This window comes from Archocentrus centrarchus, chromosome 21 (assembly GCF_007364275.1).
Source record: "Archocentrus centrarchus isolate MPI-CPG fArcCen1 chromosome 21, fArcCen1, whole genome shotgun sequence".
In the NCBI taxonomy this organism is placed as follows: domain Eukaryota; kingdom Metazoa; phylum Chordata; class Actinopteri; order Cichliformes; family Cichlidae; genus Archocentrus; species Archocentrus centrarchus.
The window spans coordinates 1,829,617-1,845,496 of NC_044366.1; the positions used below are offsets into that span (position 1 = coordinate 1,829,617).

Here is a 15,880-nt window from a genome sequence, read left to right on the forward strand (position 1 = left end):
ACAATACAGTTTTAGTTAGTTATCGTTTTTTCCTTTTAATTGTAGCCTTTATTTATTTCAGTTAACGACAATGTTTTTTCAATTTTAGTTTTCGTTATTTCGTTAACTATAATAACCCTGGTGTGGGCACAGTGCTATTCAGGTCCGCAACGGTAGGACCTGGCGCTGAAACGGCCAGAGGAAGGACCTGCTTTGGGTCTGGGGATGTGGCTAGAGTAGGACTAGCATCAGGGGTGCTTGTGCTGTTACATGCAGAGAAACTAGTCAGCAGATTGTCTGGTGATCGGACAGAGGAGGAGACGCAGCAGGTAACCCGCTCAGGGGGAGATATTTCAGCACGGGCAGCAGCGGGACGGGAGCTGTTGGGGATACCCCAGTGCTAGATTTACTGATAGACGTGATACATGCTCATGGTAAAAAGAAGGAAAAATATTAACATGGATATTAACATATTAACATGGAGTGTGACCCAGATTAAGGAAAAGCACGAAACGAGGGGGTGCAGCCCTGAATCAGGCCTCTTTCCCACCAACAGGGTTCCGGAGCCGTAATTTGAACCATGAGGCGGATTTTCCACCGCCGAAACACTCGGTGCTCGGCCGAAAAACGGGTTCAATTCCGGCCCCGCAAACTAGCTGGTCTCGAACCACGAACGCGTGTGAGAAAGTCAAAGTGTGGAAAATAAAAACTATTGTAGGCGTAGCTTGATGGGAGTACTATTCGCTGCCCGCAGGCGGTATGGGAGATTTTGATTGGGTGGGCAAGAATCAGATTTGTCCTATGCTACCGCCGGCCCCGTCTGTAATTCATTTGGAGATATCTTAAAGGGAATTATGACTAGTCAAAATTACAGTTCTAGATATCTTTAATTTAATTTTGCCTAGTCATTATTCGCTTTCAAGATATCTAGAATTTAATTTAAACTATCCAAAACTATTTATCCCCTATCCAAAAATACATTTAAGATATCTTTAATTAGAATTATGACTAGTCAGAACAAAAAGCGCGATATCTCGAATTAATTTTATAACTAGTCATAATTTAATTGTAGATATCTGAAATATGTGTTTCAGATAGTCAGTAATTCATTGTAGATATCTTGAATTGAAGCCTCCATTCAACTCAATGAATTCTAAAGAAATCTGACGTCATTTCTACTAGTCAGAATGAAATTAGAGATATCTCAAATAGGTATTTTGTCTAGTCAAAATATAATTACAGATATCTTAATTTACTAATGCGTCTAGTCATAAATCAATTTCAGATATCTGGAATGTAAGTGTGATGAAACCGATTTTATGTTAAAACAGCCTGCCATTGTTATACTGTGACAGCCACACACACACACATATATATATATATATAATATATACACACACGTAGACGCCGCGTTGAGCAGGTCGGCCCGTTGCTATGATCCATCAGCATGTCCGCCATATTGGATGTGGCAGATCTGTAAACTAATCCAAGTGAAAGGACTGAACTTCATAAAGCGCCTTTCTACAAAGTTCTTTAAGTTAATGCGTCTCATTCACACATTATAACTGTATGCTAAAATTATAGATTTATGTTTTATTGCATAGAATAAAATTTTATGATTAAAAAGTAAAACAAGAAAGAGCTATTTCCAACTTTTTGTAAAGTGCTTCATAAATTAAATGTATTATTATTATTACACAAAAACAAGGGGCCAAGAAGCACAGATGTAAAAACAGAGTTATGAGCAGGAAGTAGAAGGTCTGAAGATCAATCAGTCTTTGTTAGATTTTCACTGTTTGGAGGCTGGTTTCACCGCAGGACTACGTAGTCTCACTGCAACGTCTGCAAATTATGTTTTCAAAATGTTAGAATGGCTAAATACAATTTAAAAAAAATGTTTTCACTCTTACCTGTGGAACGTAAGCCCATGTGACCCAGTTTCAACTGTAAAATACTATTTGGACAACGCCACGAAGCACCAGAGTGAAGCACCTCTGTGTTTATGTTTGCCAAATCCAATATGGCGGCGGTTAACGCACGCTTCGGCGCGCAATGCAGCGTCTACGTATGTCTATGGTAGCAACACGTAGGAGCTGTTTTAAACTGGATTTGCTCACAATCTGCAGAATAAAGTTTCCAGAATTAACTATCAGTAGTTATTTTCTGTCAAGTGACTTATGCCATAATACAATCTTTTTAATGTGATTAAAAAATGTGAAATAATTTTGACTATGTATGTATTTGTATAAATATGTATCCCAGTGCTGGAAAATCTTGAAAATGCACCTTAAAAGTGCTTAAAACATGTTTGAATTTGGCCCTGGAAAATGTCTATGCACCCTGAGGAAGTATACAATGCTACAATAAGAGCCAACACCAAGTGAGAGGTCACATATTTCACGTTATATATCTTCTCTTTTGTAACCCTGCTACTTTGATACTGCACCTTTAAAGGGTTCACACCTCTGTTCATAAAATGTGTGTGCAGATCAGCTCTGTGCTACGAGGAAAAGGATCTTAGTCATCCACTGTGGTAGAAAGTATTTTCTTCAGAGGGAGTCTTATCAATCTTTATCTGCGCCATCAACTTTTATCTGTTCTACTTGATCCGACTTGCCCTTCGTTCATGATGCAGTAAACTGTGAAGTGTGTGAAGGCTTGTGTTATGTCACATCTCCTCAGATCTGACTGCAGATAACAATCTAATCTGATAGGTTTCACACAGTGGTTACGGCTCCACTGTTAAGAGAGAGATAAGATAGTTTTGGGAATTGGGCTCACTGGCTGGCTTGGGGACAGGAAGGAAAAAAGGTGCAGTGACATTTGAGTTTGTGGCCTTGACCTTGATCTTTTGTTTAGTAGTTTCTGTGAATGTTTATGGCTGTGGATCTGCTGATGTGCACCACAGAAGTGATTTTGGGCTTTTTTAGCTGTGTGTCTACATATAAAATAGTTTTGTAATACCATGAATCATGACTGGATTCTGTAGAGATCTTTTTTGGTTTGAAAATCTTGCTTCTATGACATGTTGCATTTTCTTAGCACTGATTAAACTTCTGTGTAATACAGCCGTTGGGTTTCACTGCCAGTTAGTGACACATTAAATTTCAGCACAGTAGAGGAATTGGACTCTTCAGCCATCCTGATCAGGAGCTCTGTGTAAGTGTTAGAAAAGATGCCGGCGACTGTTGTGTTTTTACAAGTTCTTTCTAGTTTGTGTTTCTTTCTGTGTTCATTGTTTCATTATTCCCAGTCTCCATAAACTTATGGACTTCTTTTTTATTTAATCATTCGTGACAGACCTCAGGGTTCGATCCTTGGCCCACTGTTTATTTACATTATATAACTGTTTATTTACATTATATAACATCATATCTGATGCCACAAAAGTTTTTTCATGTTAAATGTGAGGGTCATTTAGAAAAATAATTGTCTGTATGGCAGGACGTACCTACTACATATTACCCTGTCAGGTAAATTTTATTTTAAGGTCATTGAGGGTTACTCAATAGATTAATATGCTTATTATATAATGTTACTAACACTAAGAGCTTAACTGACTTACCTAGCATTGTTAAACTTTAACAAATACATTACTAGGCAGTTAGCAGAATTTAACTATGCCGATATAAACAGTTAAATATGCTTTTTTGCAGCTGTAAGAACTAAATGAGAACCTAAAATCATTATTTGACTGTTAATAGGTTTATCATACGGTATTAGTTAACCTTAGTTTTAGGTCCAGTAGATTTAAAAGTTAATAATTGCACAGTTACCTGTTAATAAATGCGGAACAAAGTATGTGACAATATGAATAAAGCAACAAAAGGTTTAAAATAACATTAATCAGTTAGATTCAAATGTTTATAATTCTGTTATAAATTATTATAACAAAGGTATTTAATGACATGGCTTTTAATGACATCAAAGTTTTTAATATCTTAATAAGCATTGATAATACGCACAAGGGCTTATCTATTTGCACACGTTGCATGTAAGAAATGCCAATCTAAGACAGCCCTGCTCTTACCTGAACATATTTCAGTCACAGGAAATGCAGCGTGATCACTCTACTCACATCACAACAACATGATGCATTTTCCATTCAAACCCTTCCTTCCTGCAGTAAAACTCAAGCATAGCTGCAGCTTTTAGTCTCCATGTTAGAAATGTTCCTACCAGCAGCTGTTCTGACTCCAGCTCGGCTGCAGGCTCCAGCCAAAGCACCGACCTCTGCGGGTGCTGCTATACCGGAGGACGGTCTGCAGACTGAGCACAGGGGCTGGAGAGTAATCTATTAATGGTGTTAAATTTTAACTTAAAAACAAAATCCCCACTGAACCCTGAGGCATAGTTTTCTGTCTCTGTCTGTAGCAGAACAGGATCTTTGTCTTTGCTCCATGAGCTGGTTCCACGGCAGCTTCATACCTGACAGTGTAACTCATGATGCTTTAACAGGTTTAACGTTAGAAAATGGTGCATATGGAAATTCATGGAAAAAAAACACTGCATTTGATTTCATTAGAGCTCAAACTTATGCATATTTCTCATGAGAATATATTCATATATTCTAAACAGTAATGTTAAAAATGTTAAAAAAAAATAAAACAAACAGCATTGTTGAAGAAACCAAACCAACTGGAAATAAAGAGACTGAACTCCTGTTCTCAAAAGGAATAAAATCCACTCCAGAGAAAACATCAAACACGGCAATCAGAAAATGATCCATGAACGGGTCCTCGAACCTTTCAAAGTCCTGATGTTTGGTCTTTAAATGAATGCAGTTTCTCTCATACATGATTCGTCTCATTCAGCCTGTAACATTTGGTTGAGTAATTTTTATTTTTCTGTGCTATTATCTCTTCAGCATTGTTTGAAAAAACTGAGGTTCCTTAATGTTTGTAAACTTTCGTTTCCATCGTGGCCGTTTGATACAAACAGACGGTTTTGGCTGCTTTTCATTCTGATTTCATGTTTGTCTCAAAACTCGTCCTTTCGTTTCTTATGGGACCTTTCTGCTGGAAAGGAACTGATGCTCATGCTTATTACACAGCTCCTTATACTCATTATCACAGCAGCTTTTTGTGGGGGCTTAAATTTTGCAGCAGTTTTTCAGAGATTAAATCCAAGATTCAGACCCTGAATTGTTCCTTTAGAGGCTCAGACTGTATCTGCTGTGTTCCTCCAATCTGGACGTGGTTTGGTTTGACTTTGTTTCCCCCACATCATACCAAAACTGTAACGACAGTCGACAGGCACAGGTAGTTTAAGACCTTCAGGTATTATATGGCTGCCAGGCCTCTGTTAGAAAAGAGATTTCCTGGTAAAATAAGTATATGAAGGCAGGTGTAACAGAGATCAGTGCACCCTGAGATTTTTATTTTTAGCAGGTTTTTAATTTTCTCCAACAGCTAAAAATAGAGCTGAGCTTTTACACTGCGTGCTTTAACTGGAAAACCTTTAACAGGTTTATGTCCGGCTTTATCTTAACGGCTGCCACTCATTGTTTTATAGTGGATAATCATGTACTGTACTAAGGTTTAGTACAGTATGCTGAAGCTCTTTCAATGACTTATATTGGACTGTGGGTGGAGCCATCAGGAGTTTTCCTTTTTTAATGTCTGCATTAACAATGAAATCCTGTCAATAATGTGTTTAAAACTGTGTGCAGCTATTTCACAGCTCTGAGTCATGGTTACATGCTGGAAATGTAACACAGTGTGTGCTCAATATTTAACCAAATATTTCCTTACACAATCCAGAGCCTTTCTATGCACGAGCACATGCAGGGCTCTCATTAACCTAACTGCATATCAGAGAACTCGGATTCAAACCCAGACCTTCTAGCTGTGAGGCAGCAGTGCTAGCCACCACGCCGCCCTAACAAAATAAAAAGGAATGTAAATCTTCCATGAACAATCATTAGGTTTGTTTGCTTCAGGTTAGTTTTTGTTTGAAAATGTTCAGCTGTTCTCGTTAGTTTCAGTGTTTTCATTATTATAATTCAGGGATTTTAAAAGGTGAAATGTTTCAAAGTTCAGATCAAAAAGACTCTTTATGAATGCAGCTTTAGGTCAATGTAGTTAGTTTTGTAAATGTATCCAGTTTTGTCTTTGTTGTTAGTTTGGGCAGCACGGTGATTAGCACTGCTGCCTCACAGAATAAGACCTGGGTTCGATTCCCCCTTGGCACAGGCCTCTCTCTGTGTGGAGTTTGCGTGTTCTCCCCGTGTCTGCGTGGGCTTCCTCCCACAGACCTGCGCTTACTGGGGTTAACTGGAAACTCTAAATTGCCCATAGGTACAAGTGTGAAAGGTTGTCTGTCTTTCTGTGTTGGCCCTGCGACAGGCTGGCGACCTGTACAGGTTATTCATTAAAGTAACAAATCCAGCACCAGGATTTCACTTTTAAGGCACAGTGACCTCTGACCTTTAGCTCAAGGTTGCCGAGATTCAAACTCATCCAAGATTTTTAGTAGATGCATCTGTGGTGTGAATTTGAACATCCTGCGTGACATCATTGTATTGTGCTTTTTGAACTTGACCTCTGACCTTGACCCAATGATAGCAAAGAGTTAATCAGGTGATCTACGGGTCACTGGCCATCTTTGGTGCAAATGTGGTATGAATGGCAGCTCCAGTTTTGCTGTAATATTGTTGGCAGACATACATACCAAAAACAATACCTCATCCCCCCTCTGGGGGGGGCAGCGCAACCAGGAAGTGTTTCACATTTTATTAGAAAATAAAAGCCTCTGAAGCAGGTCTTTGTAGAGGAGTCTCTGTGCTTTTTTCTGGTTCAGCTCTGTGACGTGTCCTTCAACCTGATGCTGCCTGTTACATGAGCGATGAAGCACCTCAGCAGGTAAACCCCCCAAAAATGGAGCGAGCTGTCCCATAAACAAAGACAAAGAGGGAGAATTTAGACCTTTTAGATTGTAATATACTGTGTAATTATTAGGTTTCAGGTACTGGGTTTGACCAAAAACTATTAATGAAATCTATGACTGATGACTGATGATTTCTTGGTATCATTAAGAAACACCCTGTGGCTGCTCTGTGACAGGAAGTGGGACAGTCACCTGATGAGAAACGGCTGCGGGAAGCAGCTCGTCGTCTGTGTCTTCACCACATCCTGAAGGTTCAGCAAGTTTGTCAGCAGGACGCCGCTCCCACATTTGTCGATCTTTGTCACCACAATCTGAACAACACAGTGCAAATATCAGCGAAGTGCAGAGACAGGAAGCTCCCTGAAAAGCCTTCAGCTGATCCAAAATGCTGCAGCTAGAGTACTGACAGGGACTAGAAAGAGAGAGCAGATTTCTCCCATATTGGCTTCTCTTCATAATCATTAGTTATTATTAATCTCTGTCTCTCTCCCCCCTCAGCAGATGCCCCCCCTCCCTGAGCCTGGTTCTGATGGAGGTTTCTTCCTGTTAAAGGGAGTTTTTCCTTCCCACTGTCACCAAGTGCTGCTCATAGGGGGTCGTTTGGACTGTTGGGTTTTCTCTGTATTATTGTAGGGTCTTTACCCACAATACAAAGTGCCTTGAGGCGACTGTTTGTTGTGTTCTGCTCCTATATAAATAAAATTGTACTGAATTGAGTTTGAACAAACAAAAGCCTGACTCACTCTGACATCTTGTGGCCACTTAAGAACACAACACTCCCTGAATGTTTTTTAAAGGATTCAGTTTGCTGTTGTTCTGCAGTCCAAAGACGTGAACATTACCCGGTGAGTCTGAACTGGCTGCAGCCGTGACTTTAAATACAGATGTTTACAGAGGACAGCCCTTCAGCAGGAGAACAGAGACCTCCTGCAAACTGTCCTGTTACATGCAACAAACTTCACTCACCACACTTACTTTAAATTGTAACCTGCTGAGTTTCTTTTTACTAATAAACTATTATTTGATGTGCTCGTAATCATGTTTAAAGTTCCTGTGGTGTGCACAGTCCCCGTTCAGCTGAACACAGATGAACAAATTTAATGGCTGGCCATGAACTCAGTCACATGACTCCTTTAAAGCCCATTTCAGGTTAGAAACTGTGTCCATTTCAGCTTTAATTTCCACTCAGAGTTCGTCTGTGCTGTCACAGCCTTAACGTGTTGCGGTGTTTAATCAGCTCAGAGTATGAATAATTGACCGCAGAGTGCACGATGAGCAGGGCTGCTTCATTATAACGGCCAGTTTTTAAATAGCTGAGTGGGAGCGTTCAGCATTAATTCAGTGTGGACATAATGATGAGGGACTGAGGGAAGAAGAATGAGGCAGATGTAAGGGGGGGGGGGGGGGGGGGGGGGGGCACTGGTTAGACACCTCCACCAAAGAGCTCCAGCTGGAGCCAGGAAATCTTCTTCCACACCTCAGCTGATTAAACTGGTTCCTTTAAATATTAACTAATCAGACTTCAGGTTCCTCCACGCTCTGCTTTCAGGCTGAGAGCTTAAAACCTTTTTCCCACTGAATCATCCTGATCATTCCAGAACTGTAAGTCGGAGTCCTACCACATACGGACATCTGATCTCCTCACACATCTCCAGGGCGATCAGGTCAGCCTTCTGCAGCCCGACGCTGCCGTCGACCAACAGGAACGTCCGCACGAGGCTGAAAGACGACACGTTACACGAGTTTTTCAGTGAACGGCAGGTTCACATCAGGATGACACGGTCAGGAAAACAGGCAAGACAAGCTGCTCAGCTCAGGTTAACAGCTAATAATCCTGTGTCCAAGAGGCTGATTATTATCATCATCAACGTCTCCTACATTTTGATGCCAAACTGCAGGAGTAACCAGCTCACCCTCAGGACATTTTAGGAATGTGAGGAAATCCTCAGTGTACCTCCATCACATCATCCTCAGACTGTCTGAAGGTCAGCATCATCAGCTCTCTGCTGCTTACTTTTTCCGTGTGTAGAGGTACGGCTCCACCATATCCACGAAGTCTTTGGGTGCTCGGTGTCCGTAGCCCGGCATGTCCACGATGGTGAAGGCTTTGCCCACTCTGAAGAAGTTCATCTTCTTGGTGTGACCCTGAGGAAAAGACAGATGAGGTTATTTGACAGGCTGTAATTTAAATGGCTGTAATTCCGTTACCAGAGAAAAGTCCAAAAACACTTTAGGAAAGAAAACAAGACGAGCTTTGTGGGATTTTCAGTGAATCACAGCAGCACGAAATATTCACAAGGTACCGAAGAACAGAGAAGAAGTCAGATTTCACCACGTGTGCTTCACGTTACTGTAACTGCTCAGCCATCGTTCCTCAGAGAGGAGGCCGATTTATTTAACTCTACATCCAGAATCATGAAGGTCATTTAATGTTATCAATATTTTACTATCAATAAAATCTTTTTGTCCCTCTGATCTTCTCTCTGGAAAACAAGCCAACACACACACACACGCACACACACACGCACACACACACGCACACACACACACACACACACACACACACACACACACACACACACACACACACACACACACACACAGAGGTTCTGAGAATATCCATTCACAATGATGCACTCACAGACCTTTGACCCCTGAGTTCAACCCTCACAGCTAAGTCCCAAACTCCAACTCAGCCTAAATCATTCTTCCTTTTCTTCTCAGATTAGTTTCCAGAGTGGACCGACTCGGTTCAGTTTTATTACATTTGTATTAATTTCAGGTTTTTTGTCTTTTTAATTGTTATAATAAGAAGGAACAAAATTGACAAAGTTGAGAACATTTAATACCTACAAACATGCAGAAATCCCAGTGACACCATCAGGCTGGTTGTGTGTAAATCTAAATTAACTAAAATGAAACTAAAATAGTTTTTTTTTTTTTTTGGTCCAGTTTTTTATTTCTTTTTTTTCAATAAACATTTTTTCCACACTTACTTTTGGTAAAGTTTTACTTAACTACAAAAACCAAATCTTAACTGCTGAAATTAAAATTTACAAATTTTAATTTCACAAAATCCAATAAATCTTTAAATTTTTTTTTTTTTACTGTCTTTGCTTTTAAAACAGTAACTTCGTGACGCATTTAGGGGACATCTGTAAATTGGAGCTACAAATAAATGATCTGGTCTACACTCTGAATGATTATAACAAAGTGGGAGAGACTGGGAACAACAGCAGCTCAGCCATGAAGTGGTAGGCCACGTAAAATCACAGAGTGGGGTCAGAGGATGCTGAGGGTCATAGTGCACAGAGGTCACCAACTTTCTGCAGAGTCAATCACTACAGACCTCCAACCTTCATGTGGCCTTCAGATCAGCTCAAAAACAGTGAGAGCTTCATGGATGGGTTTCCATGGTGTAAAGCACGCTGCCACTGGACTCTAGAGCAGCGCAGACATGTTCTCTGGAGGGATGAATCACACTTCTCCATCTGCCAATCAGAGGGAGGAGCCTGGGTTTGCTGGTTGCCAGGGGAGCTGTACCTGTCTGACTGCATTGTGCCAAGTGTAAAGTTTGGTGGAGGGGGGGGTTATGGTGTGGGGGTGTTTTTCAGGAGTTGGGCTCGGCCCCTTAATGCTTCAGCATACCAAGACATTTGGGACAGTTTGATGCTCCCACCTTTGTGGGAACAGTTTGGGGATGGCCCCTTCCTGTTCCAACATGACTGCACACCAGTGCACAAAGCAGGTCCATAAAGACATGGATGAGCCAGTTTGGTGTGGAAGAACTTGACTGGCCTGCACAGAGTCCTGACCTCAGCCTGATAGAACACCTTTGGGATGGATTAGAGCGGAGACTGTGAACCAGGCCTTCTCTCATCTCCCCCCAATCATGTCGTGTCAGAGGGAGTGATGGGAAATTTGCAGCCTGAACAGACACCAAATTGAGTCATGTTAGTGTTAGTTAGTGTGCTCCCAGGCTTTGCTCCATTTCTTCAGATGAACATATGAAAATATGTTTTTCTAAGAACCCACTTTTCCCCACAAACTACGCCTGACTGGAGGAGGAGGGTTTATCCTTGGACTGGCATCACTGTAGGCCCTTGAGCAAGGCCCTCACACACACACACACACACACACACACACACACACACACACACACACACACACACACACACACACACACACACACACACACACACTTTCTAGCTGCCTCCTGTGTACATACTGCATGTGTGTGACAAAGTTCTTCTTCTTCTGACTGTTTAAATAACCTGGTTAGAAATAAAGTGTTTTAGCTTTAAACTGCACGTAAAACTCTTCACAGGGAGCTGCCTTTAATATTAAGACTTTCTAAAACCTTTTAATATCACAGAGGATGAAATCTGAACTCATTTTCACAGTCTGAGCAGCCAAAGAACGACAGTAAATAAATGTAAATGAAAATGTGTCAGCGCTCAGCTCCTAATACAGCTATTCCAAAATAAATGGCTGAGGCTCGTGTTAGTCCACCTCTTCAGTGAGAAACCATCTATGAAGCTGGAGTGATGAGGTACTCACTGGAGTTTTGGAGACTCGGACTTCCACCTCAGGAGTCAGAGAAAACAGAGCTTTGATGAGGGACGACTTGCCCACGTTGCTCCTGCCGATAAAACACACCTGGAAAACACATGAACAGGAAGTGAGCTGCAGATTCCTGTGGAGGTGAACCTCACAGCTGTGACCTTTGATCCTGGGATGTTTCTCCTGCTCTGGCTGCCATCATTCCATCGTTTATCGGGCACCAGCCAGGTGGACACTGTGAGTACTTCACCTCCTGATGGAGGCCGGGTGGTTACGGAGCGCTCAGAGAGCCCTCGGTCCGCTCGCTGCCCGATGCTGAACGCTCCTCTGAGGTCACAAATCTGCTGATTTATTATCCAGTGTCCACTCCTGCTTCATTATGTATGAGGCCGAAGACGCATTATGCTACATTTTTCATCCATTTTGGCATGAGGGTGTGTCAGCTACTTATGTTCTCTTTCTTTACCAGCTGCTCCCGACCATCCTGCACTCAGATTACTCTGCACAGGTGTTCAAATGACCACTGAAATGACTCAGTGTGGAGGGGGGGTAGTTTATACAAAATCCTTTTTGAATGGTTGTGTGTGTTTCTCATACCCACACATTTCCTTTATCAATCAGCTATGGTTTTCAGCCACTGATCTGTAAGGAGGAGTTAAACTGACTCGGCCTCTAATGTTAAAACAAGCTTTCGTCCTCCGCCCCACATCAGTGAAGCAACTCCTGTAAAGTATGTTCAAGGTGAACAAATTCATGAGAGGAAACATTTTACCATTAAAAATATCAGTAAGCACACACAGAAATATACAGCTGAACTAACACTGGACTAATTACTGACTGAGCTACTGCCTGGTTTAGGTAGTAAAGTCTTTCCCTATTAAACAGCAGGGGAATCATCACTGTACTGTTGGGTAATTAATTATCACCTTACATTAACCTTATATGAGAGGATAAATACATAAGAGATGGATGCAGCTAAGCTGGCATCACTGATTGGTTTGTGAACCCCTGCTGATCTCAGCGCTGCTGCCTTCAAGGTTTGAGAGCGAGGTGTTCTCAGCTAACGCTGCATCCACAGATACCTGCCAATCACTGCTCAGTACCATCCAACCAAAATAATAATAATAATAATAATGATAATAATGCATTAGTCTTATATAGCGCTTTTCTAGACACTAAAAGACGCTTTACAATTTCATGCACTATTCATTCACACCTCAGTCATACTTGAGCTTCACCCAAACTGGAGCTCAGCCTTCTTGTGTGGTTCATTAGACTAACAGACCATCCAGCAGCCATATTATTGGTCAGATAATTGCATTAAAAAGGCTCCAACAGCACAAACACGGTTAGCTGAGATGAAGCCAAGCAGCTACAGCTAGCAGACAATAACAAAGTGAATCTGCTGAGTCTGTAAAACGTACTGCTGTTAGCATCATGATGTCTGTGGGTGTGACTGAATGAAGGCCCATCTCTGCCCCTGCGGGGGTGCTAACATGTACACAATTCTGAGGCATAAATAGACCAAATATTAGCGCTCCCTGCAGACTAGCTGCAGGCCACAGACTGTATAGAAGATAAAGGTCACTAGAAGCTGAGCCCATAATTTCATCAGGAAAGCGCTGAATGAGGTCAGAGTAATTGAAGCTAATTTTCTCACAGACCTCTTTTATGACCTGAGTCGCCTCCTAGTGGCCATTAGAAAGAACGGAGGTTTAAGGCACTTCAACACCAGAAACTACGTCCATCATTTCTATACAGCAGGGATCCTCAACTCCAGGCCTCGTGGTCCGGTGTCCTGCAGCTTTTAGATGTGTCCCTGATCCAACACACCTGAATCAAATGGTTGAATTACCTCCTGCAGAGTCGTGCTAACGACTTCTATATTTGACTCAGGTGTGTTGAAGCAGAGACACATCTAAAACCTGCAGGACAGCGGCGGTTGAGGCCTGGATTTGAGGATCCCTGCTATACAGTGTGTTCTGAGTGAGGCTGCCCTCTGACCTCTGGCTGTTTGAGGGCCGGTGCGTGGTCCATCCTCTCTGCAGAGATGTGGTAATCGATCTTATGAGACGGTGAGGAGTGGAAGAGCTTCTCTGCTTCCATCATGTCCTCCAGACTGGGATGGAAGAGCTGGAACTGCGTCCGGTCCACAGACCTGCAAACAAAGATTCGGTTCCAGTTCTTTAAAAGGCGTCCCTCAGCTTCAGCTGCCATAAATAAAGTTTGTTTAAAAATATATCATGCAGAAGGATATTGTGCTTCTTTTTACTTTTACTTGATTAATTAGCACTAGTGTTTAAGGTGGAATTTTATCTGCATGTTACTGAATGTTCCAGCTGCTGCTGTTTGAACCAAGCAACACTTTAAGTATCGGACCGTCAGTTTGTCTTTATCGACTCTCACGCATGAAACAATCTTCAGTCAGGACTGGTTTTAAGTGCATTACACTAAAAATAAAAAAAAGTTTTTGTGTGCAGAGGAGTTCATCCTGCAGGGTCACACAGTCCTACGCTGTGGACCCCCCCGAAAGGTTCCCAGACTTTTAATCTCAAACTGCAACGATGCCGCCAACATCAGTGAGGGTTTTAGAATTAAATTTAAAAAATTTTATTTCATAAAATTTTAAAGTATACATTTATATTTATTTTATCTTTAAGAGTTCAATTTTTTCAGTTTGAATTTTATTGCTTAATTTTTTAATTTATTGTTTCCTTTATTCTGTTAAAGTCGGTTCACGCACATTAAACTGAAACTCTCACACTGGTTTTAAGTCTTTAAGCTCCGACACATCCGTACAGGTTTCCATCATTTACAAATTAATATTGTAAATTAGTAGCTGTAGATGAACGGAAGCATCATTTCCGGTTTTTTGTGGCAATGTTTAATTTTTGTGTCGTACATATTTGTCTGATGGCGTTACAGGAATAAATCGATGGTTCATTTTTACCTCGCACACTCGGCTGAGTTTTACGCACCTGTCCAGGTAAGTCTCCAGCTCGCTGAACGGGTAAAGCAAGCTTCGCATCTTCTTCGGGGGCAGCGCGGCGACCTTCTGCAGCGAGGCCCGCTTATGGAGCCTCCGCCCGGCGACACAGCGGACCGCAGGGCCCGGCCGGAGCCACCGGAGCAGCCGGACAGGAAGCATGCTCCCCGCTGATCTCAGACCAGCCACGGGACACTTTCACACAGGTACAGCCTCACCTGTGGGGCAGCCTCCACCTTCACGGCTTTGCGACCCAAAATCAGCAGCAGAAACAATTTCTCTGAAAATCAAACTTTAAACCGCTTCTGTTTACTCCATGCTGTGTGCAGCACTCAAATGCGTCCGACGGAAACGGCTTGTTAACAGTTCCGCGTCACAGCTTTTATTTTCCGTTTTTTCTCAGCAATGTTCGAGTTCTTCATGTTTCACTGTTGAGTTTTGTTGAACTTTACATTTTTTTTAACTTATTGAGCATTTATGGTCAAACATAAGATCATGAAAACAGTGTGAAACTGTCACATGTGTGTTTTATTTCAGTTATTAAAAAAAGAATAGACTGCTTGATTTGTTTTATTTACTTGGTGTTTTTATGTTATGAACTGAGAAACTAATTTTACATCTTTTTAATTTTTCTATCATTCTCTTGCATTTGTCTTCTTAGTTGTTTTAAAAATGCACTTCTTTTTGAGTTGATTTAATGTTCCTTCTAGTTTTTAATTTTTATTGTAATTAAATACAATTTTCAAACTGATTTTTAGTTTTCACTTTAGTAAACTCCAGGATGTTCTCCATCATCTATATAATATACCTGTATAATCTTCTTCTACCAGCTGCTCTCTTTAGGGGGCGCCACAGCAGATCATCTGCCTCCATCTCCCCCCTATCCCAGCATCCTCCTCTGTCTCACCAACCCTCTGCATGTCCTCCTTCACTACATCCACAAACCTCGTCTGAGGTCTTCCTCTGTTCCTCCCGCCTGCAGCTCCATCTTCATATCTCCACCCTCCCTCCTCTGCACATGTCCAAACGGCCTCAGCCTCTCTGAGCCGTCCCTCTGATGGACTCCATCCTGCTCATTCCCAGTGAAGATCTGAACATCTTCAGCTCGGCCTCCTGTCTTTGTGTCAGAGCCACCATCACAGCAGGTCTCACTGCCATCTTTAAAGCTTCCCTTTCACTCTGTCACAGATCACCCCGACACTCGCCTCCACCTGCTCCATCCTGCCTCCCTCTTCTTCTCCTCTATTGTTCAGTGTCTGTTTCTATGGATGGTTGACCCCAGGTATTCAGACTCCTCCAGCTTCACTCCCTCTGCTGCTGTATCTTCACTGTTAGTAAGCAGTTATAAATAATTACATTTGTAGCTGAATTTATCTATTTTCCTGCTTCATGATTGCATTTTATTGTATTATCTGTATTTGTACAGCTTTTTGTACCCCGGGTTTTACACAGTGTTACACAGAT

General features: G+C 41.7%; 1 protein-coding gene across 1 annotated transcript; it reads right to left on the reverse strand.

The window, feature by feature from the left end:
- Positions 1-3,890: 3,890 nt before the first annotated feature.
- Positions 3,891-14,578, reverse strand: gtpbp8 (GTP binding protein 8). Its single transcript, XM_030757333.1, has 7 exons — positions 14,409-14,578; positions 13,435-13,588; positions 11,428-11,526; positions 8,882-9,012; positions 8,487-8,586; positions 7,060-7,178; positions 3,891-6,867 (listed from the first exon to the last, which is right to left on the reverse strand). Exons 1-7 carry the CDS (start codon positions 14,576-14,578, stop codon positions 6,777-6,779), a joined length of 864 nt encoding a protein of 287 aa, XP_030613193.1. The 3' UTR covers positions 3,891-6,776.
- Positions 14,579-15,880: the final 1,302 nt, after the last annotated feature.